Genomic DNA, 24,388 nt, shown 5'->3' with positions numbered 1-24,388 from the left:
ACTTTGGTATATTTACTGGTGTTGTTACAGAGTTTAAGTGCTATTTTATTTAAGCCTATTTTATTGCTAAGCCTATTTTATTGCATAGCACGAAGGAGCTAAATGACTTGGTCATGCAGGTTGTTTTACTGCAGCTGGAAATTGATCTATTGTCCTCACTTTTAGAGCTGGAGCATCCTGTCTCTTTAAAAATGTGCTTTCCAAGTCCTTTTTAAAGCCACCATCTGTCTTTGCAGTGCACACAGGGATGTCAGTTTTGGAACGCTACAGTGCAAATCAACTGCCCACTGAAATGTGTGAGTATTGCCTCTGCTTTGTCTCTATAGCACTTTTCTCCAGCCCATCAAGTATGGCAGATGTGGAAAACTTAACCAGAACAGTGTTTCTATGAAAAGATGTAATGTCCATAATTTCTCTCAGTATGTTTTTTTGGGAAGTTAATAATTCTTGCTATGGGTGTTACCTGTACTGTCAAAAGTCTTCATTGTATTTGCTAAAATGTGGGGACATTTTACCCTTCATTAGGCTCAACCACTCACCCAGACTTTCAGGCAGTGAGAAAGAAGTAGAGCTTTTCAGGATTTTACTCTATTGGGGCCTACCTCAGAATTGTATGCAGGTGTAAATAAAGCACATGGTCTTTACTAGATTTATTTCTTGCTTTTACTAGACCAGATGGATGAGAATTAACATTGGTCTGGGCCAGCTGCCATAGTAGTTTTTAAACTGCTTTTTTTTTCTGGACCTCTTGAACACCTGAAGCTCGTTCATCCTTGGCACGATTTTAATGTTGACTTTCTGGTTTTTCAAGTGTAGATTCCACTTCTTTCATTTTTCCCAGTGATACAGTTTTGTAGTGTACTTTCACTGTAAGAAACTTCTAATTAACCATTATTTTGTGTTTGAAATACTCTGTGATTATATTTATGGTAATCCCACATTTTATTCATTTGTTTTTTGGCAGAACAAGACATACACAAGACCATGTGAGGTAAGCTAAATGCTATCAGGGCAAATGAAAAAAAAAAATCATTATTTCAGTGGTTAGTATGTCCACACAGTGCTAAGAAATACTGTGGAGATACACAAATCTTATCAATCCAGGTCTAATTGTTTTGTGCTCTCTAAAGCTGAAGAATGAGTTAAGTACCTGAATCCTGTCTTTCCAGCATGGTGGCTAAGGGCATGTTTGCATTAAAAACTGCTGTGTAGCAAAGAATATTGCTTTAAAGAAAGCAGACTAATCAGACCAGTATGGAATGCAGTGCAGATGTATTTAAACTGTGTTCTAGGCTCGCATAGGAGTCTTGCTCTACCCAGTTTTTCATTAATGCTGTGAAAGGCAGAGAATGCTTATTACGGCTGATATGACACCAGCTTGGCGAGAACTGGAAACAAAGAGTGGGAGCCAGAGGACAAAACACTCTTGACTGGGTCAACAATCCAAATGAAGTAAAATGCTATTTAGTAAGGAGTAATGTGCTGTCCTTTAGGAAGAGTTCTCAAATGGGGAGTACCTGGTCTGTGCTGCAGATGCACTGGTGTTTACAGTGATAAGTATGGCGCAACAAAATGCTGCTAAAGACAGTGCCTTTCTGAGAACCATTTATCATGAACGTAGAATGTAGGATGGGAATGAAGTGTTTGCAGGATTGTGTTGGGGGTTCTTGAGACCCATTGGCAAGCCAGAAATTCCATTAAATGGAGTGGGTTTTTAAATGTTTTTCTAATCTGTGAAACTGTGACCATGACAAACATTTACAGATATGCTAAATGGTGGGTTTGGAGTGTAGTAACAGTCCAAGAAGTAACCAAATTTTTTTTGTAGAAACAGAATTGGAGTGTGTGTGTGGGTTGTTGTTGTTGTGTTGGGTTGTTTTTTTTGCTTGTCTGGCCACACAATATGCACTAACTCTGCAAAGGCTTTTGTAGGATTATCTTTCCACTGAATTGGTGGGCTGACTTGACTCCCCGCATAGTCAGGCGAGCACCAGGTCACTGCATGCAGAGGATCAGGTCATTGCAGTGTGCAGGGGAAAGGAGTGGGAGTAAGAGTGGATTTCTTATTTTCAGGCAGAGCAGATGGCAAATTTCCCTCAAAATTTCTAAGGCTGGGAGCTTCAGTAATCCTCTTACCTCAAGCAAAAATTAGATCTGTGGTTTGGACAAAAATCAGAAGAATGAAAAACACGACAAAAAACAAATGGCCAGAAATGTCTGTTAAATGAAGCAGAAGGCACAATGAATCAGCATGTAATCTGGGGACACCATCCCCTACGAACTAAACAAATCCTGGTTGTAAACAAAAGCTTCAGTGTACAGTAGGTAACTGATGTCTGTTAATATCTGGATTTTTGTCTCCTATCAGTAATGATAACTCACTTGGAAATATTTATCTGAATAAAAAAACTTCTTAAATGCTTGCACTTGGCACTGAGTACCTGGTGTGAGATAATGTATATAGGAATATACCGATAAACAAGATTTTAAATCTATTTCAGCTGCAACCGTCTTGTCTGAAATAAGTGATGTGCCTTATCAGTTTCCATAGGGTATATCCTAGAATCACAGGAAAAGCAATAAAAAGAATTTGCTCACTTAACATAATGAATTGTTTCTGAATGATCTAAAGGTAAATTATCACTTAAAAGGTGGCTCCTGCATGAAGAAAAATTCAAGATTTTATAGGCTGAACGAATTTGTGGAATAAAATGAGCCCAAATAAAATCCCTGTTTTGATAAGCTCAAACCATCACCTACCAAAAGTTTTGGCTTCCCAGGAGACTGTCTTGCATGTAGCTTTGAAGCCACTGAGATCCAGCTGGAAAATGTTACTACCTCTTCTCAAGTTCTCTACCTATAAAGTAGAGTAACACTAAACTGAACTGAACACTAAACACCTAAACTGAAAACTCTGAGGAATTTTGTGTACTTAGCATGTGAACATGGAAAACTCGCTGCCCTGGAGTATTTGTTATGTTTGCAGCTTTTAGGCATGACTGTAACAGAAGGAGTAACTGCTAAGAAGGAAATGTGAATTAGGCATGGCTGCTCTTACAGATTACTCATTTCAACTATTTTGAAAATTCACTGGAAACACATTTGTGAGACTGTGCCTCATTCATAGGAACAAGAAGGGGAAAAAGGTGAAATCCAACATGTGGAACACATCATTCACTGTTACATCCAAACTCTATGGTTGTCAACGAAGTCTGTTTCCAACTTTAATGTAGCCCCATGTTTGTGCATTCCATAAAGGGACAGTGCGTAAGGAGGAAAACCCTAATTCAGTTCCCAGTGAATTGTTGGAAAGGCTCTCGGGAAGCTCTTCAGAGTGAGTTTGTGGTATTGCTATTGTTTTAGAATGAATATAATGATTTCCACAGGGGTTTTATGCATTCAAGTTGTCCACAGGATTTGTATGTGTTTAAAATGTGTTTGCATAATTCTAGGAGGAAGTTTGCCTTTACACAAAACTAACCAGTGAGTTCTGTACCCTACACAGACAGTTTCCTGTAAGTTTGGCTGTAGCCGTGCAGAGGATGCATATGGAGTTGAAGCACAGAGTAAGTCTGAAAAGAGTTCTGTCTCCAATTCACAGTTTGATATATTCAGTTTTAAGATTATAGTCTTGTTCTATTATCTGCATTTCTTTGAAAAATAAAATAGGAGTGTCTTGAGTGTTTTTATTAATCAGAAAATTATCACTCTTATTTTAACAAATACAATGAAGTTAATTCTTATTTTATAGTAGAACTTTTTTCCCCTCCATATCATGAGGGCCATGAGACTTCTAGAATCCAGTTTCTGCTGTTCAAGATGATACTCTGTTGAGCACACATCCTTGACCTGTCTGCTATCTTGAAATCATTGCCCAAATCTCCTGCAACTGATATGGAAACAGTTAGGCCAATACAGTGCTATTGTAATTGGCCCCTTGAAAATTGCTTCAGAAGTCTCTCATACCTTCTCTAGGTTTCTATTTAGCAAATTTTACTAAGAACCTGTAACTAAAAGTGCATTTCACAAGCACAGAATTGCAGTCACATTTGCTCACATTGAGCTTGTCCCAGTCTAGGCTTACTTTTTCAAGCTGGCTTTAAAATGTCGCGTGATTTATTCAGCAACATTTTCAATACATACTTTTGTCTGGTTTTATTAGCTTCACAGCTTTCAGATGTGTGGGGTAAGAGGCTTTTACCCTTAAAAAGATTGCCATGAAAGATTTTTTCTTACTGTGATACTGTATTTTCCCATCAGATTACTTGAACGAGCCTGGAGCACCATTTGTAACTACCATTGGAAGCCACAATGTCACATTAGGGTGGAAACCAGCTAACATCTCTGGGGTGAAATATATTATCCAGTGGAAGTTCAGTCAGCTCCCTGGAGACTGGAGGTACACAGAGGTAGAGGACACTTCCTTTTACTTTATAAGGAAATAGATTCTTATTTGCTCTTCATTTTATTTTAGAAAATATTGGATAATGCTAGGCACACAAAAGAGGTTTGCAAAATCATGAGTAGCATGGAGAAGCTGCAAAGTGGACAATTATTCCATTTCCTCCATCATAAGACCTAGGGACCTTGATGAAAACTAGCAGGTAGCAAGTTCAAAACTAGCAAATGAAGGTATTTCCTCTCAGAATATGTAGTTAAAACTTTCAGATACTTCTTGGCCCCTCTGGATGTTAAATTATTAAATTATTAAATTGAAACTCTTAAATATTAAAGTTGCTCAAATTACTAAATAAAGTCTGAAAAGTGACTGGACAAGTTCATGGAAAAACAAAATTGAGTTCTACTAAATGCAAACATTACCATTATTTCATGTTGAGCTGTGCTTACGAAATACCAAGACTGAAAATATTTGTGAGAAACATCACTGTAGGCTTTCTTTTTTTTATATACCTTTCCCTGAGAAATTTTTTCAGTTCTTGTGAAAGACACAATAGTTGGCCAGGTAGACCTTTGTTCTTACTCAGTATGGTTATTCTCATGTTCTTTTGCGTCAACTGTACACTTGTTATCTTGCCATCTTTTCTATTGGACCAAATTACAGAGCATGGCAAGCTGGTGCCCAAATCAAAGGTAAAGATAATTTGCTAAGCAGGAAGTTCTGAATTAATCATTGCTGAAATAATGGGGAACAATGACTTCAGATAGTAAATACTTTAGGGTAACTAGGAGCCTTTGGATCTTAAACCAGTAGTGTATATACCAACAATTTAAAATACATTACGCACAATATGCTATTACTTTGGTAGTTTTTTTTACCTTATTCTTCAAATTTATTACTATATTGCATCCATCAGCTCATTGTTTAGATTTGGTGGTGTGTTCTGAAGAAAAAAGAAGAAAAAGTCCTGAAAGGACATAAAATCAAAGTCATGCTGAAAATAAATCCCAGAATTTCCTCTTATTTTAATTTAGGATGCTGCACTTTTGTATTTTAAAATACGTATGTTATATGAGACCTCTTTTGCCCTGATAACACTGTATACAGTAGCTGCAGAAGGAGAAAAATAATAAAAACAATTGTGTGTGTGCATTAACCTAGGTAGTATCTGAAGCTTCATACACTGTCAAAGATCTTCAAGCCTTCACAGAATATGTGTTTCGAGTAGTTTGGATCATTACATCTCAGCTGCAGCTCCATTCTCCATCTAGTCCCAGTTACCGGACACATGCTTTTGGAGGTAATGAACTGTATCATTAATTATTAATTATTAGTCTTTTGGGACCATATCAGAAACATTTTGGTTTCCTTGTTTCTTTCACACAAAACATTGATGTTTAATCTTCAGAATGATGGGTGTGTTATTTGCTGGGTAGCTGTAAAAAATCTAAAATACTGCAGCCTCTTTTTGTTTGAACTAGATTATTTAGGGCTGCTTATTGCTTTTATTTTATAAATGTACACAGAAAAGTACAAGATTAAAATTGTGAGGGCACATTGAATACTTTCGTGTATAATTATGCATATTAACTTTTTGACTGAAACATGCACACATTTTTCTGTGTTTAACCAAAAATGTTAAACATTTCTGAAATTTTATGCTGTCCCTAATCGTATTTATTAGTATAAATGAATTGACAGGTATGAAACCTAAAACTGTACCTAAAAAAAGAAAAAACATTAATGTCTTAAATGCCATCCCTGAGTCAGTTATTTTTGTCTCTTGCAGCTCCTACAACAGCTCCTATCATTAAAAACATTCAGAGTTCAAGTCCAAATACAGTTGAAGTTAGCTGGTCTCCACCACTTTTTCCAAATGGATTGATTGTTGGATATAATTTGCTCCTGACCAGTGAGAAACACAAACTGTTGAGAGCCTCAAGAGGGCATAGCTTCCAGTTCTACTCCACCTTCCCAAACAACACTTACAGGTACAAAAAGAAAACATAACCAACATGGTCAATTGCGCTGTAGCACTTCTTGCCCAGGTAGTACATGGTAAGCCTAAACACCACTTCTGCAGTTATGCTGCTTACTTATGTTCTTGCCAAAAGCAAAAGTACCTTCCTTGAGATAACAGAGTTATTCAAGATAAGTTGGCTGCATACGTGGAAGTTGGATTGGGAGCAATCTGATATAGGATCAGCAGGCTGCATTTTCTTAACTGCTGTTTTCCAGGGTTTTTGTTAAGCTTTTATGGTATGTTTCCAGTGTACTCAGGGAATGTTAGAGCAGTCCTCTCTAGTCCTTCATTTTATTAAAGACGAAGGCCTGCATTCTGCTTGCATTGATAAATACAGATCTTTCTTTGAAATTAAACCGAGTTGCTGTCCTGAGTCTGAAACCCTGTTTTGAATTTTAATTTAGAAGATTCTGTTGTTGCCTCACCTTTGAGGAATTCAGATTCTGGTTGGTTTTATTTTCACTCAAAATTTCCCAAAACATTATATTTAAATGGACATTTTCTGAATGTCAAGCAGTCCTGTAGCAGCTGCCCTATTTGGTAAAATGTTTCTTGTGCAATCTTTGAGAAGAAACATGCAAAACAAAACCTGTCTCTCTGGTTTACTGTAGGTTCAGCATTGTGGCAGTCAATGAGGTTGGTGCTGGACCCCCTGCCGAAGCCAACATCACAACTCCTGAATCCAGAGGTACAAAAGCAGCAGAGTCCTTATCACTGTCTGTTCCTGGGGACAAAGTCACTTTTGCTGGGCTGCTGTGTAACTAGTAAAAGGGAATAATATTTAGACTGTAAACACCGCATGACAAGGAGTTGCATGCTGAAGAGTCAATAGCATATCAGACAGAGTCCTGCTCTTTAGCTGTAGACATTATTAGGCTACACAGTATGGTAATAATGAGATGCTGATAAGCCCAAACAGGTTTGGCGTGAGTTGTATTACAGATGAAAAACACCTGTGGTCTGAGGCAGTGACTGAGATGGCTTGGCTCCATTTTCTACATGAGATTTTACCAGCTGACAAACAAATATATTTATTCTAATAATATTAAATGCTTAACATGAAACTCTTTTCTCAAAACATTTTCAGTTCTCTCATGCCAAATACGGGAAACCATATCAATTGTTGTTGCTTTTTCATGGCTGTATTTATTTTACTGTACTAACTAATTAATAATAATTAACTAATTGATAATACACTAAAGGTATCACTAAAAGAATTGCAGAAATTTCACTAATTGCCAGAGAAAGGTACATATTGAGATACAGCACAAGTGAGAATGAAATCAATGTTACAAAATGTCTCTTTAGAAAAAACAAAAGACACTCCCCCTTCCTGAAGAAATGCAGTTGTTAAACACCTGGAAACTCTTCAACCCTAGCAAACACTTTAAGTCTGTCTCTGAATCACCAGTGTTCTGCTGCTATTGGTTAGAGAAACTGAACTTATAGCTTCTCTAGTGCTTTTGAAAATATGACATCTTTTCTTTGGTGGTAGCTCAGACACACTGAGATGTCCTTACCTGGAGACTTGCAGAGGTTCACTCTAGGGTTGGCTGACCCTGAGCCACGAAAATCTGTGTCATTTGTGAAATGTCCAGAGTGGTGCAGCAAACTCTGTTCATCAAGCCAATTACCATCCAATTAACTTAAGGTAGAAAACAGCCAACCAGCCCTACCCACCCGAAAAACATCCTGAGGGAGGGAAAATATCCTGCCTCCCCTTACTAGCTGCCACAGTTGATTCACCCTGAATTGCACTGGCACACGCTTTCTTTCTGCTAATGCGAAGATGAACAACCCTTCCTCATGTACCATGTTCAGAAATTGTTACTGCATGAGGTAAAGCTGTGTAGACCTGAGACCTGAGAAGAGCCAGGGAAAGAATCTGATCTCTGTCCTAGACTGCAAAAAAATGTCATTGGAAAAGACATAAGGGAGTGGTGTTGGCTTTTTGTGATCTGCTATGGTGACATCATTACTGAAATGACTTGCAGTCTGTGCATCATGTGAGAAATACATGCAGCACAATCTATGCGGATTATCCAGGAATAAATTGGAACAGCATTCAATGACAGTCTCACGATACCCTTATGAGGAAATTGTAACTGATAACAGGCAGCTGTTTAAACTAGAGGGGGATGGGAAGGGGGAAGGATTGCTTGGAAACTAAAATTAGGCTCAAAATAATACACCACTATTTAAAATGAAGATAGCTACCTTGTAAATCAATTTAGCAGGAGATGTGCTAGATTTTCAGGGGTCTGAGATTCAAAAGCAAGGCTAGATATCTTTCCCAGACCTATGCATAGCCCTGACAGAAGGTATGAATTTGCTGCAGAAGTTTTGGTGTGAGTTACTTGGGCCAGTATAAGCATGAAGTCAGTTTATGTGACCAAAGTTTTCCTTCTTAACTTTGGAATCTGTGACTTTATTAAAAAAAAAAAAGATAATTATCAACTTTGAAGCAAATCATAGTATGTCCTTTTTCTGTAAAAACCCTACATGTTCCTTGAAAAAAAATTACTGGTCAGCATGATGAAATACGTGAAATAAACGTATTCTTCCCCAGCTCTGTGGGATAATATTCTAGTTTGACCAGGCTTTTCAAAGAAGCCCAAAGGGGGTTAAGTATCCCAGTTCTGCTGGGTCTGAGTGTCACACAGAGTCTTAGTGCCTTGTGTTCCTCAGCAGTCCACAGGGCTTCATTTGTTCCAGCTTACTTTCCCTCACTAGGGAAGAACTCACTACTGTTACAAGAAAGGATGGTGTGAAATTCCTGTGTTGCATTCTCTACCCTGGGTGAGGAGCCAGAAGTCATGGTAATGGTGAATAACTGCCCACTTTCAATACTTGAAGAGTTTAAATTTTAGTCTGTCATTGCTAGTGTAAGAATACATTTGTACATGTACGCATATGTGTATGCGCGTCTATAAATGATGTATCTGAGTTACGAACATTCTTCTTTCTGCTGCAGCCATCTATCTTAATTCTGAATTTTCCTCTCTGCTAGCTAAGGAAAAATCAACATGGCTTTTCCTATCCAGAAACCAGTCTTTAAGGAAGAGATACACAGAACATTTTCTTGAAGCCACCCAGTGTCTGCAAAATGGTATAAACCACAACATTACAGGTAAAATCAGACGGGACTCTCTCCTTTTATCTCAAGTTTGGCTTAGACCTCATACTAACCAAGAACAGAATGCACCTCACCTTGCCTGAGACACTATCTAGCCTCCATTTATAGTCAGTGGGGGAGAAATAGGAACTTACAGGACATGGTTTGACCTATTTGAACTGACAGGCACTGGGAAGAGATTAATTTATCTCCCCAGTGCAACTTTTTTTTCACTGAATCTAGGCAGCTACTTTAGAGCTGGATTTTCACATAGTATGTATCTAAACTGAGGTGAAATGAAGCCAAAGCAGATGTTTCCCTATGATTAATGACTGTATTTTACATGAACATGGGGAAGTGTTTCAAAAAGAATTAAATAATACGAAGTGTCATATAGTGTGTTAGCTAGTCTGGGGCACAGAGCTCTGTAACAAAGCACTTAGTAGCCTAAGTCACTAGACAACCATGTTATTTCAAATTACTCACCACTCTAATGTTTCTTATCTACACCGGTGTTGTACTTGATCCTTGGAGCCAGTGTGGAAATCTTGAGTTTTTCTACGGAAGTTCACAGAGCCTCAAAGATACTTGAGAACAAATGTTGCCCCTGAATAAATATCCTTTGATAGTACGGTGGTGGTGGTGGTGGCACAGATAATGAATTCTAGGGTGAAAGGTGATTTGTGAGGAGATGCCAATTGCATCTGTTTGCCCTGAGGAGGGGCAATCAGTGTCACTTGGTTTGCAAGTTACATATCCTCTTTTTGTCTGATTACCTTTCTTAAGATCAATAGTCTATAATAATGTCACTTCCACAGCAAGTAGGAAAGTTTCCTTGTTAACTGAAGGAAGACCAGAAGTGGAGGAGAAAAAACAGTTAACTTTTCTCCAATGATGTTGGGTTGCAGATTGAAAAATACTTTTTAAGTCAAGTAGAAAAAGTAACTGAAAAACTGAAACTTATTTCTTAGATTCTCTGTGTGCATGTATCTTTCTATTTTTAGGAATTTCTGTGAATGTTTATCAGCAACTTGTCTATTTTTCTGAGGGGAATTCCATCTGGGTGAAAGGAGCTGCAAATATGTCTGATATATCCAACCTAATGCTCTTCTATGCTGGCTGGGGGAATATTACGTCCATCTCGGTAGACTGGCTTTACCAGAGGATATACTTTGTCATGAATGAAAAGGTAGTGCTCTAGGGCTTAATTAATTTCTTATTTAATTTGAACCATTACTGCGATTTATTTTACATTAGAAAATCTGATTTATATATGGATATGCATGCACAAAATATAGTTATAGAAATAGATTTTTTTACTTTAATAATATTCACACACTTCAGAGTTTTAAAAAAGGAGAAAGGCTTGAGTATCAGGTAATATTTAAAGCAAAGAGGCTATATGGAACTCTGTGTCCTTAGTTGGGTTTTTTCCATTATTTATTTTTCTCCTTAGGATGTAAAAATCTTTGGGTTTAGCTGCTTTAGTTTTGAGACTGATTTCACACCTTCCTCATACCAAATATAAGTGACTTTGTTTCTGTTACTTGTTTCTCCATCTAGCCTGTTCAGTTACTATTCTGCTTCAGGAAGGTGGTCAGGTAACTAGTTGGTGATTATAATGCCCTTTATAATTGGCAAAAGATGTTCAAGAGAGAAGGTGTTTCATTCCAGTGATGACAGGTTAGATTACAACAGTTTCAGCTTGAAGTCAAAATGAAGATGGCAACTCTGCACTTGATTCCCTACTCATAAAAGATCAATTCTATAAATGGTCAGGCTTTGCTTGTACCTTTGTGTCCTGGGTTCAGCTGAACCCAGGACACTTTGTAGTCCTCCAGTGCACAAAGGACTAGAAAATTGCCCTAAATGGTTAGTGGGGAATTTTTTCTTTTCCAGTCTTCTTACCATGTCTGAGTTTTCAGTTATTGCTCAGAGAACAAGAAGTAGGAAAAGCAGCAGTGATAAAAAGATAAAAATGAGCTGCAGATGAAAAGGCAGATGACAGGGATTTCTGAATCCACTACAGGTTAGAGAATTCCCAGGGTATTGCTCACAGGATAAGAAAAGCAATTCCTTCCCTCCCTCTTTTGCCTTCCCTGCCAGATCATTTCAAAGTACAGTTTGCCTATACCCCTCCAAATTGCGTTTTTCCCTCCAACTTAGAGGTAGGAAGTCGAGAGGAGAGTAGCTGACAGACAACTCTTTCAGGGTAAGCTGCCATGGATGCATTTGTACTCGTGTACAAGTGCTATGCTTGGGTGACTGACAACTCAGGAGCCCAGAAGGACCTAGAACTGTGAGAGAGGTGTTTCATTGTCTGGTTCCCCTGAAGGGATCTCAGGTCAGCTTGTTTGCTCACTAGCAAACACCCTATGAATGCTTCACTAGTTTTGATTCTCATTCCCCAGATACATGTCTGCCATTTAGAGAACTGCACGGCAGCTGAAGACATCACTCCTCTTTATGTGACATCCCCTAGGAAGGTTATAGCTGATCCCTATAATGGGTAAGTGTCCTCCTTTGAGCACGTGGTGTCAAAGGTGCTATAAAGCTTCTAATTTTCTTCACTTCACTAGTCATCTGGGTTCCTGTTTCTGACTTTTGCCTTACCAAAACAGTGCAATTGGCAACAAACAACAAACTAAGAAACAGTTGGAAAATGAGTGACAACATGCAACATTGTTTTCTTCATATTCTTCCCTATGGTGTTAGCAGAGGAGATAAAGTATTTCCAAAGCAGAAATTAGGTTTTCAGACATTCAGGGCTTTTACGACTATGAAGATCTATGCATCTTAAATGTCCATGTTTAACACTTGAGGTATTATGGAAGAATACTCTCCAATAATCTGTCAGCCAAATCCCCCGAAGGTAAAATGAGATGTGCTTAATTCTCCCAGGATGTACATTAATAGCACCAAAACCATTTTCCTATTGTCTGCATAAAGACAGGCACATCTCTAAGCTGTTAAAATATTTGTGACTCATCTACAGGGTTCTTGCACTGTAGTTATTTGGGTCTATTTTGCTCTATGGCCAGCTATATTTTCTGTCTCCTGGAGGATGGCATATACAGAGCAAACCTTCAACTCTTTCCTGGCACTGCCTCCACAGCTTCACCAGTAGTGAAATACAGTGCTCTGAGAGACTTCATGATCAACTTCCAATCTAAGAGACTTATTTTCTTCAACAAAACAGAACAGGCCTTTGTGTCAGGTTTTCTTGATGGCTCAGAATTTCACACACTGCGATCACACGTGCCACTTCATGATGTGGAGAGCTTTTTTTATGAGGATAACACATTTACTGTCACAGACGGCTGGGCAGTTTTCCATGAAGAGGTCTCCCCACTGGGGAGTTCTAGCTTCAATGAGTACATTGTGGATTGCAATTTGGCATATCCAGAGTACTTTGGCTTTGGCAACTTGGTTATCTATGGAGCATCAACTCAGCCTTTTCCATTACCAACTTCTCCTCGGCTTGTCACGGCACTATTTGGACTGCACCAAGCTGTGATCTGCTGGAGACCACCTGAACACACTATTGGAACCAGTAAGTTCAGTTGTTTCTTCCTGAAAGTCCACTCCTTTCCTTTCCAGAGGAATAACTTCCTGGCTTTCTTTTTCCTGATGCTGGGCTTTGGTGACTTCAATAGCTGGTCCTGCTGGAAGATGTGGAATTACCTCAGTTTGAAAAATTTACCCCCAAATTTGCCAGTAAAATAGCTAAATTGACTGGCTAAGTTAATACAGGTTTATATCAGTAACTCATTTGTCATCTGCAAGATTAATTAAGCAAGACTCCATCTTCAGTATGGTATGGTGTAGCAGTAATGGTTGCTGATATCACACAGAAAATGCATGCCAGAGAGGTAATGACTTCTGATCAGTGACTGTGCTATGGTCTCTACCCTCTGTGCGTGTGTCTTTAATCAGCAGAAAATGACCTGGTTGGGGAAAATTTTGGTTCTTCCAACTTCATTCTTCATGGGGGATTGAGCCACAATTCTTGGTTTGTCCCAGAGCTAGAGGACGCAAATTTTCAATTTATTTTTAATTTCTTAATTACCCTGATGCTGGAATTTTTGAAATGAGCCTCCAATATACAGTTTTCTCAAATAACATGTATCACCTGTTACAGCCATCTACTCTATAATGACATGATTGCTTGGATCTCACAGGTCTGTCTGCTTGGCAGAACTGGACCTATGATGTGAAAGTGTCATCTCAACATCCATCTGAGAAGGAATGGGTTTTCTCAAACATTAGAGACACCAGGTTTACAGTGAAGGAGCTGACCAGCTTCACGGCTTATGAAGTGTCAGTCAGAGCTGTATCTCCCGCTGGTGAAGGGCCATGGTCAGAGACATTTAGAGGCACAACTTTAGAAGAAGGTGAGAATTGCTTTGCCAGCTAGGAGAAATGAAGAACAACTTATGCATATAGATTTCCACTTGATGAGGCCCCAGCTTTGGGCAAAGACTGCAAAATGAAGGGCACAAAAAGAATTGTCAAAAAGAATACATGATAAGTAAATTTTCTTTTAGTTAAAGTAGTAAGACTCTCAAACTATGTTAATGGTATTATATGTATTATGTATTTATGATTACTACTTATTTACCTTTTTCTAATGCAAATATTCTATCAAACACATTATTTTGTACACTATCAAATGAACAGTTATTAGAGGTGCTATTCCTTTCCTGTGCTCTGTAAAGCACTTTCTATGATGAAGTGGTTTGAGCAGTGCCGTGAGGGTTAGTAACAGTTTAGGGGAGAGTGCAGGCTTACTAAAGGCTAAAAATCCTTGATTTGCACATAGGTAACAGGGGAAATGGATGTGTGCACAATGTCTGAGATTTGTAGATCTTTGGAATGTTTTTTGAAACCTAGTTTCCCCATAATAACCTCTGTCTGAGGGGAAAATATATTTCAGTTTAAGGCACTGGTCTGGCACTTTAGATAGATTGGATATAAGGAGGAAATTTTTTTCCTGTTAGGGTGGTGAGGCACTGGAATTGGTTGCCCAGGGGGTTGTGAATGCTCCGTCCCTGACAGTGTTCAAGACCAGGTTGGATGAAGCCTTGCGTGGCATGCTTTAGTGTGAGGTGTTCCTGCCCATGGCAATGGGGTTGGAACTAAATGATCTTGAGGTCCTTTCCAGCCCTAACTGTTCTATGATTTTATGATTAGGGGGGTGACTCTTGCCCGACTTCAGTAAGGCCAGGTCAAAACCCACAGTGGTTTTTTAACATCTAACAAGGTTCCAAATTGCTTTATAGTTCTGAACCTAATCTCGCCCTGAATCTCTGGTTTTCTCAAATTCAGATATTTTCATGCCTTTCTTCTTTATCCATTATTCCTTAGGGTAGGCACAGTTTTAGTTATGCTTCTGCAACTTTCCAGAAACAGGAACACCTGCTATTGAAATACAAATATTATGCAACTGTTGCTTGTTGGTGTGCACAATTGCAGTTTTCTTTCTTTATCAGCTGAAGAAGAACCGTATATGTTGACAGTGGGGTCTGAAGGGCTCTGGAAGCAGCGGTTGGATAGCTATGGGCCAGGAGAACTCCTCTATCCTCATATAAGAAATATTTCAGGTAAATATTGAACAACCAGCATGCTGCTGCTAAAAACTTGTCGGCATTTATTAGCTCTCCATAAATTTCATCAGCAGGACTGAAAGACAGGAGCTTTCATTGCAGCACTCTAGACTTGAATGCAGTGCAATAAAGCAGCTTCACTGAGCCATCCTTTTTTCTACTTTATGGATCAAATTAATTCTTAATGAATGCCTACTGACATCACCACAGTTACAACAGAGCTAAAATCAAGTCTTTGAACTAAATATTTCCACCTCCAGCATCCTAATATATGTCATAAATTTATAATCATCAGGGCTACATATGTACTATGTAAGTTTATATAATAAACATTCTATTCCTATAATTCCATAATACATTGTATTCCTATAAGGAAGTATCTATCTGCATGTTAAGTGAGTCTAACTGTTCATTTTTATTTATTTTTTTTTAAAAATGAAGTGCCTGGCTACTTTTTATTTATTTATTTTTTAAATATGGATTTTTATTTATGTGTTTGTGAAATGATTAATATCTTCCCTTTCTTCTTCAAGACCTCGACTGGTATAATGACACTCTTTATTGGATTAACTCCATGGGGGAAGTTCAGACCTGGTCACTGAACAAAAGAGAGGCTACCACTAGGAATACTTATGTATCTGACATCAGAAATGCCAGGATGTTGGCCTTTGATTGGTTAGGTCAATGCTTGTACTGGGCTGGCAAAGCAAATACGGTAGGTATAATTGCACTTCAGAAAAGGGAAAAAACCCCATAATGTCAACAAGAAAGACTGTAAATCAGTATTTGGGAAGATAATACCTACTTCTTGCAACTTGAGATGCATTTGGACCTTTTGCTATTATAGTGTAGAGAACAAGGAGATCTTTCTTCCCTTGAGTGAATTTCCCAGACTTGCACAAAAGTTTGGGGTAAAATGTTCTCTAATATTTACTAAAGCAGGATACTGAATTCCAGGTGCAAAACAGGCAAATCAAACATGCTATTAACAGCTTTGTTGGATTCAGCATTGTAAAAATATGTGAAGATGGTGAAAATGGAGGCTGCCAAGTTGATCTGAGCTAAGACATAGACGGACTTTATTTTAATCAGATTTGACACTATTTGTTTACACAGAGATTTTCAAGATTGGCCTCTATACTGTAATATTTTGCAGATCACTGCAGATAAAAAAATAATTACAATTCCACTTGTACACTTTCATATCAGGAACACTGATGTGAATTATTTAAAAGGTATCTGACTTCAAAATTGCAGTGCTAATTTATGCAGTGCTGTCAAATTATGCCTTTCATTTCTTGTAAGTGCAAAGTCAGAAGCTGTTTTAAAAACTGGAGCAAGAAGGCCAGATTTCACCCTGCCTTGCACCCTCATTTACACTTGTGAATAGTGAATATAAAGTGGGTGAGAAATTCTTGTCAGACAGAAGGCTGCCAAAACTGGGAAAGCCAAGAGGAAGAGATATTTCAGCTTTTTCTTTTGTTACTTTCTGGCAAACATTAACTAATAATTTTGCCTTATTCTTCATACTTGTACTCTGAATACAAAAGGTTTAGGCTTTTAAAGCCTAAGGCTTGCATAAGCTTCTGATAAACCGCTGTGGAAAAGTCATGTATGTATACTCAATTGATCATGGCTGATAATTTAGGTGTGATGTTAAAAGCAATTTGTTTCTCCCTAGATCTACAGAAAATCACTGCTCAGAGACCATACGGATATTGTGGCTCATGTTGTGTTTCTAGTGAAGGATCTAGTAGTGGATTCAGTAAATGGCTATTTGTACTGGGCCACAACGTATTCAGTGGAGAGCGCAAGACTGAATGGAGAGGAGTATCTTACGTTACAAGAGCAGCTACAGTTTTCTGGTAAACAGGTGACTAATTTTTTTTTTTTTTGGGGGGGGGGGGGGTTGCAGGGGAGGTACAGGACAGGGGTGTATTTTAGTGGTTTGATCTCTTGAATATAGTCCGTGTTTACTTTGTCAAAATCAGTGGGTTATGACCAGAAGAAGAATATGCCTTTCTTGCAATAGTGTTATATCATTTTGAGAACAGTGTAAGAATTAAATCATGTAATAGCTGTACTAAAAATTTCTAAATTCTAAAGTCAGACCCTTGCAACAAAATGTGACATTAAAGATGTCCTTATTGTTGAAGGTTGCTCCTTCCCATATGTGAAAAGTACTTGCTCTTCCCAAATGACTTAAGTCTAATGGTCAGTTCTGGCTTTTCCATCAGAATATGGAGCCAGAGTTCCATAGCGTCGTGCCTCCTTTCATATGTTTCCCAGCTTGTGGGTCCTGGCAGGGTCAGTTTTGAGGCTAGACACTTGCCAGGGACACCGGAGTTGCACTTCAGGCTGTAGAGGTGCTGCTGCAGAGACAGACTTGGCCTGTGCAGATGAGAGAAGGGGGACAGCAGCTGATGCCATACTTGTGCTCAGTGCAGCTGGCCCTGCCATAGTCTGTCACAGCTTGTTGCTGCTGCAGCACTGGTGGGGATGTCACATCTGCCACTGACAGTCCCCATTCTGCTTGATCCTGTCCACCATGCAGTGGCAACAGCAGTGCTTTGGGGTTCTTGAGACTCTCCATCCCCAACTCACTCTTAACCTTTTCTTCCCCATCTTCTCTACTTCTCTTGCCCAAGTTAGACACAGGCCTGGCCCCAGCTTGGCCCCTTTTATTTTGCTCTGTGCTGCTGGGGAGCTCCAGGAGGCTGAGAAGAGTCTGCTGTAAAGCAGAACAGATCCTCAGGGACAAGGGAAGGGGGCTTCTTGCAGAAGCAAGTAAAGAGTATAGGGGGAGCAAAGCTATGGGAGGTTGTTGTTTTAGCTGTATTAAGGTAGATAATGGGTCCCATGCAAAGATGAGCTGTAGAGGAGAAATAGAGATGACATGCTTAGCTATAGCTCACCAAAGCCCATGCAATATGTGGAAGCCCATTAACTCTTCTTCCCTACTTGGAGAGTTTTTGATGTGCTCTGAGGTCCTCACAGACAGGCTCTGAGTCTCTGCTGACCTCTACCATGCTTTTATTCTCCATTTTCCCCTCTCTGGTGTCCTATGAAACTCTTAAGGCCTTGGTTCACTGCTGGGTCCTCATGGATCATTGTTGCCTTCCCCAGTCCTGTCCTGCCTCGGCCACTGTGTGGAATTTGCCATGTTAAGGACTTGTCCTCATTCTTGCTAGGTGGGACTCAGTGTGACCTGTGCACTGAAGGAACTTGAGACTGGATATTCACCTCATGAAAAGAATTGCCAGGGTCTCAGCAGCCACATATGTGTCCTTCCTTTCTTTCATTTCTTTCCCTTTTTTCCTATCCTCCTTTTCTTCCTTTCCTTCTCTTCTTTCCCTCCCTGCCTCTTCCTCTCTCACTCTCCTCCTGGTGTATCTGGGAGAAAAGTAATGGATGACCCAATTCCCTGGCAAGAGAATTCCTTACTAACACAACAGGGACTGAAGGACTCTGGGAGTCAGTGTAATTGGGACTGCAGACCCAGTGAACCTTTGAACCTTTTCCAGGCTGTGCCCTGAACAGGTCATGCTGAGAGACTGTGATGTCTATTGCACTGCTTTAACTCCTTGGAGTCTCTCTCAAAGAAGAGCTGAATGCTCCTCAGCTCAAACCACACTCTGTGTGGGGTTTTGCCCTCTCTTCCATTCATTGGAGCAAAGCATAGGTTGACTGCCACAGAAATGGTCAACTCAGATATATTATCTGCTGCACCAGATTTCTTTGAAACACAGCTCTTGCTAAAGAAGCCTTTGTTTTTATTCAATCTGTTGTACAATTTATGCTTCCATCTTACCTGAAGCCTGGTTCTTTAAAGTTTAAAAAAGGCTTTTAATAAAGATCTGTTTCTTGTCTACCTTTGTATCATTCCCAAGAATATTTCAATCTCCTTTTCCAAAGGAAAAGAGGCTGATGTTTGATTATAAAAAGAGCCAAGCCTGCTTTAGTCTCTGGAAGGCAATTAACATTTGGGAAGGTCAGCTTGTATTACAGGTCTCTGTTACATTCATGAGGGTTTGGGAAGGAGAGGGAAAGCTGGTTCTGGTGTAGCACCTGCTATACTTGCAGACCTAAATGCAAAAGAGCTGAAGAACATTTGTCGCATGTAGAGAGAAAAGTCTGTGCTGCAAAGGGTCACTGTATCTTCCAGTACAAACCTCACACCTTTCTTCAGGAGCTGGCTGGTGTGGATTGTCTTCATGGGAAGATAGATGCTGTCCAAGCTCAACGGCACATTTACACTTATGTATCTTCTGGGTGATCTGTTGCAAAGGAATGACAATTTGAGGTTTATTCTAAGCAGCAAATGTCACCTTCCTTGCCCTTGGCTTTTGATTCTCTACCTGTTTCTCTGAATCGCCTCATGCTAACCTCAGATTTCTTGTTCGTATTCTCAAGAACCTTGGCAGCAATAAAACTGCTTGTCTGCTCCTGTCATTTTTTTTTCTTTTTCTGCACCTTTCTCTGTGTCAGTGATACCAGCCTTCAACCATCCACTTATTCACACCTCCTACAAGCAAACATCTCCTGCTTCTCTGATGCCCCTAATCTATGCACTGACTTCCTGAACTCAGCCTCCTGCTGTGAAGCATACAGGAAAAAAGCCAAGTAAAAATGTCTTGATTGAGAAGTGACCAGTTATAGCGGGCAGGTGTTTATTAAAATAAAACACAAAATAAACCCATTAAACAAAAAAGGGCAGTTTAACATTCTTTTATGGTGGAATTATCAAACTGGTCATTATTGTCCCATATAAAGATGCAAATATATGTTTGCACAAGTACTGAAATGTATCTTCCTTGCTCAGTGGAGTCCTTTATCCCTAAAAGAGTACCTCTTCAATATTAAATCACAGATGTAATAGTTAATTGTTATTATCCAACAGTTAGAACATGTTCTCTACATAACTGGTTCTTACTGGTATTTTCTAGCTGATTTTCTATTAAGGCTGTTCAGCTGGTCACTACAGGATCTTCTGCAGTATATAGTTGTATCTCCTTTTAGCTTGAAATCCAAGTGATAACAACCAAAGACTACAGTAGGAGATGACAGGTTTACTAAAAAAAATAAAATACATAAAGGCAGAGCTTTGAAAGTCTAATTTCTTTGTCAGGAACTAGATCCTTTTATGTCAATTATTTTATTTTCCAATCAGTTTTTTAGCTTAGCTGGTGCATATTGGCATAGCTTGATTGATTTTGGCAGAGCTACTCTGAATTTTTCCAGCTTAGGATGTGTCACAGGATTTCCAAAGCACTTAGTAAGTCATTTACACTATGCAATAACAGTGGGACAAAAGTAATTTATAGGGGAGCAGCAAAGTGTGTTATTTGCAGGAGGGGCCATGGCCCTCTAGGTATTGTCTCTTAGTATTTCTAGTCAAGGAGTATTTCAAGCAGCTAAATTTATGTTGCATCTTATGATATTAAGATACATTGCATGATCACTACTACATATCATGTCCAGAGGCTAATACTTCATGAAATGGAAAATGTTTGTCAATTTTTTAAGCATTACAGAAGGGAGGTGTTAAATTGCTGCCTAATTCCTGAAAATGAATAGTACAAATATTTCTTTGCCTTTTATTAATGAGGATGCAGGGATCAGGAGAAAGAAGATGGGCATGTCTACGGGAAAATGTAATAGTTGCAGAAAACAAAAAAAAAAAGCGGAGCAAGGAAAGAAGACCTAAACAGACCTAAACTTTAAAAAAAGCAAGGTAGATTCAGGAAGAAGTAATTTGGTGTTGGGAGGGAAAATAGGTAAATGGGATAAAAAATAACATGGTTGACTAAATCTGCACACAGGCACATGCATACTGTGAGATATTTTTAACAGTAAAACCTACAGGAGCAATCATTTAAACCTTGATTTTCTGACATATAATGTCAACAGAAATATGCCGAGAATGTGATTACATAAGGACCAACAGACAACTAAGTGATATGGCATTTGCTTTCCTGTCATCATCTTCTGCAGTTTATTAATGAAGAGCTAAAAAAAAAAAAGGCTGCTCCACTTACATCCATAATGGAAATTTAAGCTTATAATAGAATAGCCACAACTAGTGTTTGAATAAGACGTTTGAGACCTGCTGGAAACCATGTTCAAGGAAACCCCTAACAACTTGTAAGCTGTGCTAATGGCATGACATAGACTGCACTTGCTAACCTTTAGCATACCAGTTGATGGAAGCAAATTCTTTATTATTCACAGAACAGATTATTAGAGATCGATTTCTATTATTGCTGCATATGGTATTGAATCTGTTGTTTACTGCAAAAGCAAGAAAATCCTATTTTGGATATTAGAGCCTGTTAAAAATAAACAGAAAGCCTTGTACCATGCTACTCATGATGCCGTCTAGACAACAGTTATGCCTAAGGGCTTTTACCTCAAAACTGAAGATGTGTTCAAGTTGCCATTTGGACTTTCTGTTTTCTTAGGTGGTTGGTTTAACTTTGGATCTCACCTATGATTTTCTTTACTGGCTTGTGCAAGATAGCCTATGCCTAAACCTATACAGAGTTTCTCTTTGCAAAGAAGGGTAAGTGAATGCATAGCATGTGTTGGCATTTTCTAGGTTTTGTGATACTCTAAAAACAAATTTTGCCCAGTGCTGGGTACACTAGTTACTAATGTAACAATTTAATTTAACAGCCAACTGACGGCAAACTACATGTTGCGATGGTTATTAACACTGTTTTACAGTGAGAGAAACATAGTATGGAAACTCAACTGAACTGAGGTCATGCTCATGAATTTTCAGACTTAGCTTTAGGAAATAATCACCATTTACTGTCTATTTTGTCTTAGCATTACAACTCCTGACAGTTTTCAAGTGCCTAGAGCTGTAACTTGCTCATCTTGCACAGAGCTTAGGACTTGAATTGACACCACTTTCTCACCTGAGCAATCAGCGCTCAGCAGGCTTTCCTTTTGATCACCCTGAGCATGAAATGGATGCATTATTCCTGAAAGACAAAGCTTAAAAAACAAAATGAAACCAAACAATGTTTATGGGTCAGCTTGAATATATATTAAGACCTTGAGGAAAATAGTGAATTTGTTCTCTAAGTGCCAAGTGCATGATGATCTCATGAAACTGTATTTTTACTCCTTTTCATTTGGGGTTATTATTTTTTAAGCATCAGATTAAACTCCTTAAACTTATTTGAACAGCATCTGTATTTACTTGTGCTCATAATGTTGCAGGCTGGCTTTGTGCAGAATCAGATGAATTTTGTGACTGATTTTAGACTTGCTATGATTAATGGTAAACATTTGAAGAATCAAAATATGTTGATTAGTCTTAGCCAGAACATGCAGCTCCATTGTGAACCAATTGGCATCCATAAATCATTGTCCCTGGCATGCCAGAATAGAGACACTAGAAGTAATCCATCCTAATTGACCTGATTGTGTGTAAAAGCTTTTCCGAATTTGTTTGGATAACATGTGTCTAAGCTGAAAGATGTTTCCGAGATGGCAAAACGATGCCTCTTACAACGTATTTAGTTGCTTAGCGAGATAATAAATTGGGACAAAAAGGAGGCCTGTAAATTTCTATGTAGAAGTAACAAGACGGAATAAATCACCACTGATCACCACAATGGAGGAAATGTTAAGCATTTAATAAACAGTGGAATTTCACTGAGGAAACTAGCAAGGTCAAATTAATCTGGGGACCTGCTTTAATGAAGTAAAATGAACCTCACGCTGTGAAGTAGTCTGCACTGTTTCAGAGAAATTGCTGAGAGAAGGTGGGTTGATTTTTCAAAATACTCAAACTTTTACATCCATGCGTCAGAATACTAAGCCATTTCATAACTGCTTTCTAATGAAATCAACGGAATGAAGGCTTTTTGCAGGTGTTCCTGCCATGTGCCATTCTGAAAAGTGTTCTTCTTTAGAGAACTTAAAGAAAACTTTTTGAATTGTTTTTCTGCCTCCTACGTGACAAGAATTTTAATGATGAGAAATGTACTGATGTGTCAAACATTGCATAAATCTTGTTCTCTCTACACATGTGTTTTCAGTTTGCTAGTTTCATACATGTTTTCACAGTTGTGGTAATGCCATCATCACAGAATTTGCAGCATGGAGTACTTCAGACATATCTCAAGGTGCACTGGAATACTACAGTGGTCGTCTGTTCTGGATTAATACTCTTCATTTTATTACAACGCAGGAAGTCAATCAGAGCCTTAGCATTCCCTTCTCACAACCAGCAGAGTTTGCAGACTTTACCCTTGTTCACACATCACTTAAACCCTTGCCAGGTATGTTATTTTCTTTATCTAAACCCCTCAATAAAATTATTCACTGTCAGCCCAGGATTCTTCATTCTTGAAATTCTTTAGTCATTTGACAAAAGGTAAGAACAACAGCAACTTATTAATAAATAAATCAGGCTATACTTGGATAATGTGCAATTATAAAAGTTTATGGGTATGGCTAAAAAGAATAAATGGTGTTGTTATTCATTGTTTCTATCTAATGAATGATAGCTTACAGGGTTTTCCATGGTACTTTAAAGCTTTAAGTTGGGTTTGAAAAGTTTACCTATTGCTCACATTATTTAGATTATTATTACTTCTTCCTCTCTTCATGGACAGGAAGTTTTTCTTTTACACCAAAAGTGATTCCAGATTCAGTGCCAGAGTCTTCATTCATGATTAAAGGAAATTCTTCAAGTTTTCACATCATTTGGAGTCCCACAAATGTGGAATGGGGAACTGTCTTTTACTGCGTGGGATCAAAAGCTCTACAAGTAAGGATATTCATACTATGTATTATTAATAACGAGGGATTCCTCCTTATTTTCTACATGTATTACTGCATCTACTTGCTGATGTATCTATTTTTAAACAGAAATAATTTGTTTCTTCTCCAACATTTGCAAATCGGTCAAACAACCAAACTAAACTGTAAGTATAAAGCAAGCTGTCCTGTTTCTCTGTCACTAAGGCCAGCACAGGAGGAACACTGGCTTAGCAGTAGCTCTGGGCAAGCTACTGGGGTGTGAAATGCCAGGCGAGGAGCTCCCAGTGCTCAAAGATGTGTGAGAAAGCCTTTCACAGTAACTCAGTGACAGAAGCGTCCTCAGAGCTGCCAATGGGACAGCCTTTGCCTGAATGTGAAATCTAGCCTCCATCCACACTTAATTTTAGCACATTTGGCAAGCTTTACTTTAAATTCAAAGGGCAGATTACTAGCAGATTGCTATG

At 38.7% G+C, this 24,388-nt stretch overlaps 1 protein-coding gene across 1 annotated transcript in view; it reads left to right on the top strand.

Annotated features, from left to right (window-relative positions):
* Positions 1-24,388, top strand: part of ROS1 (ROS proto-oncogene 1, receptor tyrosine kinase) — a 71,785-nt gene that overhangs the window by 3,532 nt on the left and 43,865 nt on the right. Inside the window, exons 3-20 of the mRNA XM_057413237.1 lie at positions 237-296; positions 965-991; positions 3,506-3,566; positions 4,261-4,409; positions 5,561-5,699; positions 6,189-6,390; positions 7,034-7,110; positions 9,433-9,552; positions 10,542-10,726; positions 11,949-12,046; positions 12,579-13,090; positions 13,719-13,931; positions 15,030-15,140; positions 15,677-15,858; positions 16,825-17,016; positions 21,605-21,705; positions 23,226-23,440; positions 23,777-23,931. Of these exons, the coding sequence (XP_057269220.1) occupies positions 237-296; positions 965-991; positions 3,506-3,566; positions 4,261-4,409; positions 5,561-5,699; positions 6,189-6,390; positions 7,034-7,110; positions 9,433-9,552; positions 10,542-10,726; positions 11,949-12,046; positions 12,579-13,090; positions 13,719-13,931; positions 15,030-15,140; positions 15,677-15,858; positions 16,825-17,016; positions 21,605-21,705; positions 23,226-23,440; positions 23,777-23,931 (2,799 nt within the window). The remainder of the gene's footprint in view (positions 1-236; positions 297-964; positions 992-3,505; positions 3,567-4,260; positions 4,410-5,560; positions 5,700-6,188; positions 6,391-7,033; positions 7,111-9,432; positions 9,553-10,541; positions 10,727-11,948; positions 12,047-12,578; positions 13,091-13,718; positions 13,932-15,029; positions 15,141-15,676; positions 15,859-16,824; positions 17,017-21,604; positions 21,706-23,225; positions 23,441-23,776; positions 23,932-24,388) is intronic.

This window comes from Pezoporus wallicus, unplaced genomic scaffold (assembly GCF_028554395.1).
Source record: "Pezoporus wallicus isolate ANWC-B61680 ecotype Strahan unplaced genomic scaffold, APGP_CSIRO_Pwel_v1 contig_7505, whole genome shotgun sequence".
In the NCBI taxonomy this organism is placed as follows: domain Eukaryota; kingdom Metazoa; phylum Chordata; class Aves; order Psittaciformes; family Psittacidae; genus Pezoporus; species Pezoporus wallicus.
The sequence above is the reverse complement of the archived record's forward strand: the minus strand, read 5'-3'. Positions and strand labels throughout refer to the sequence as shown.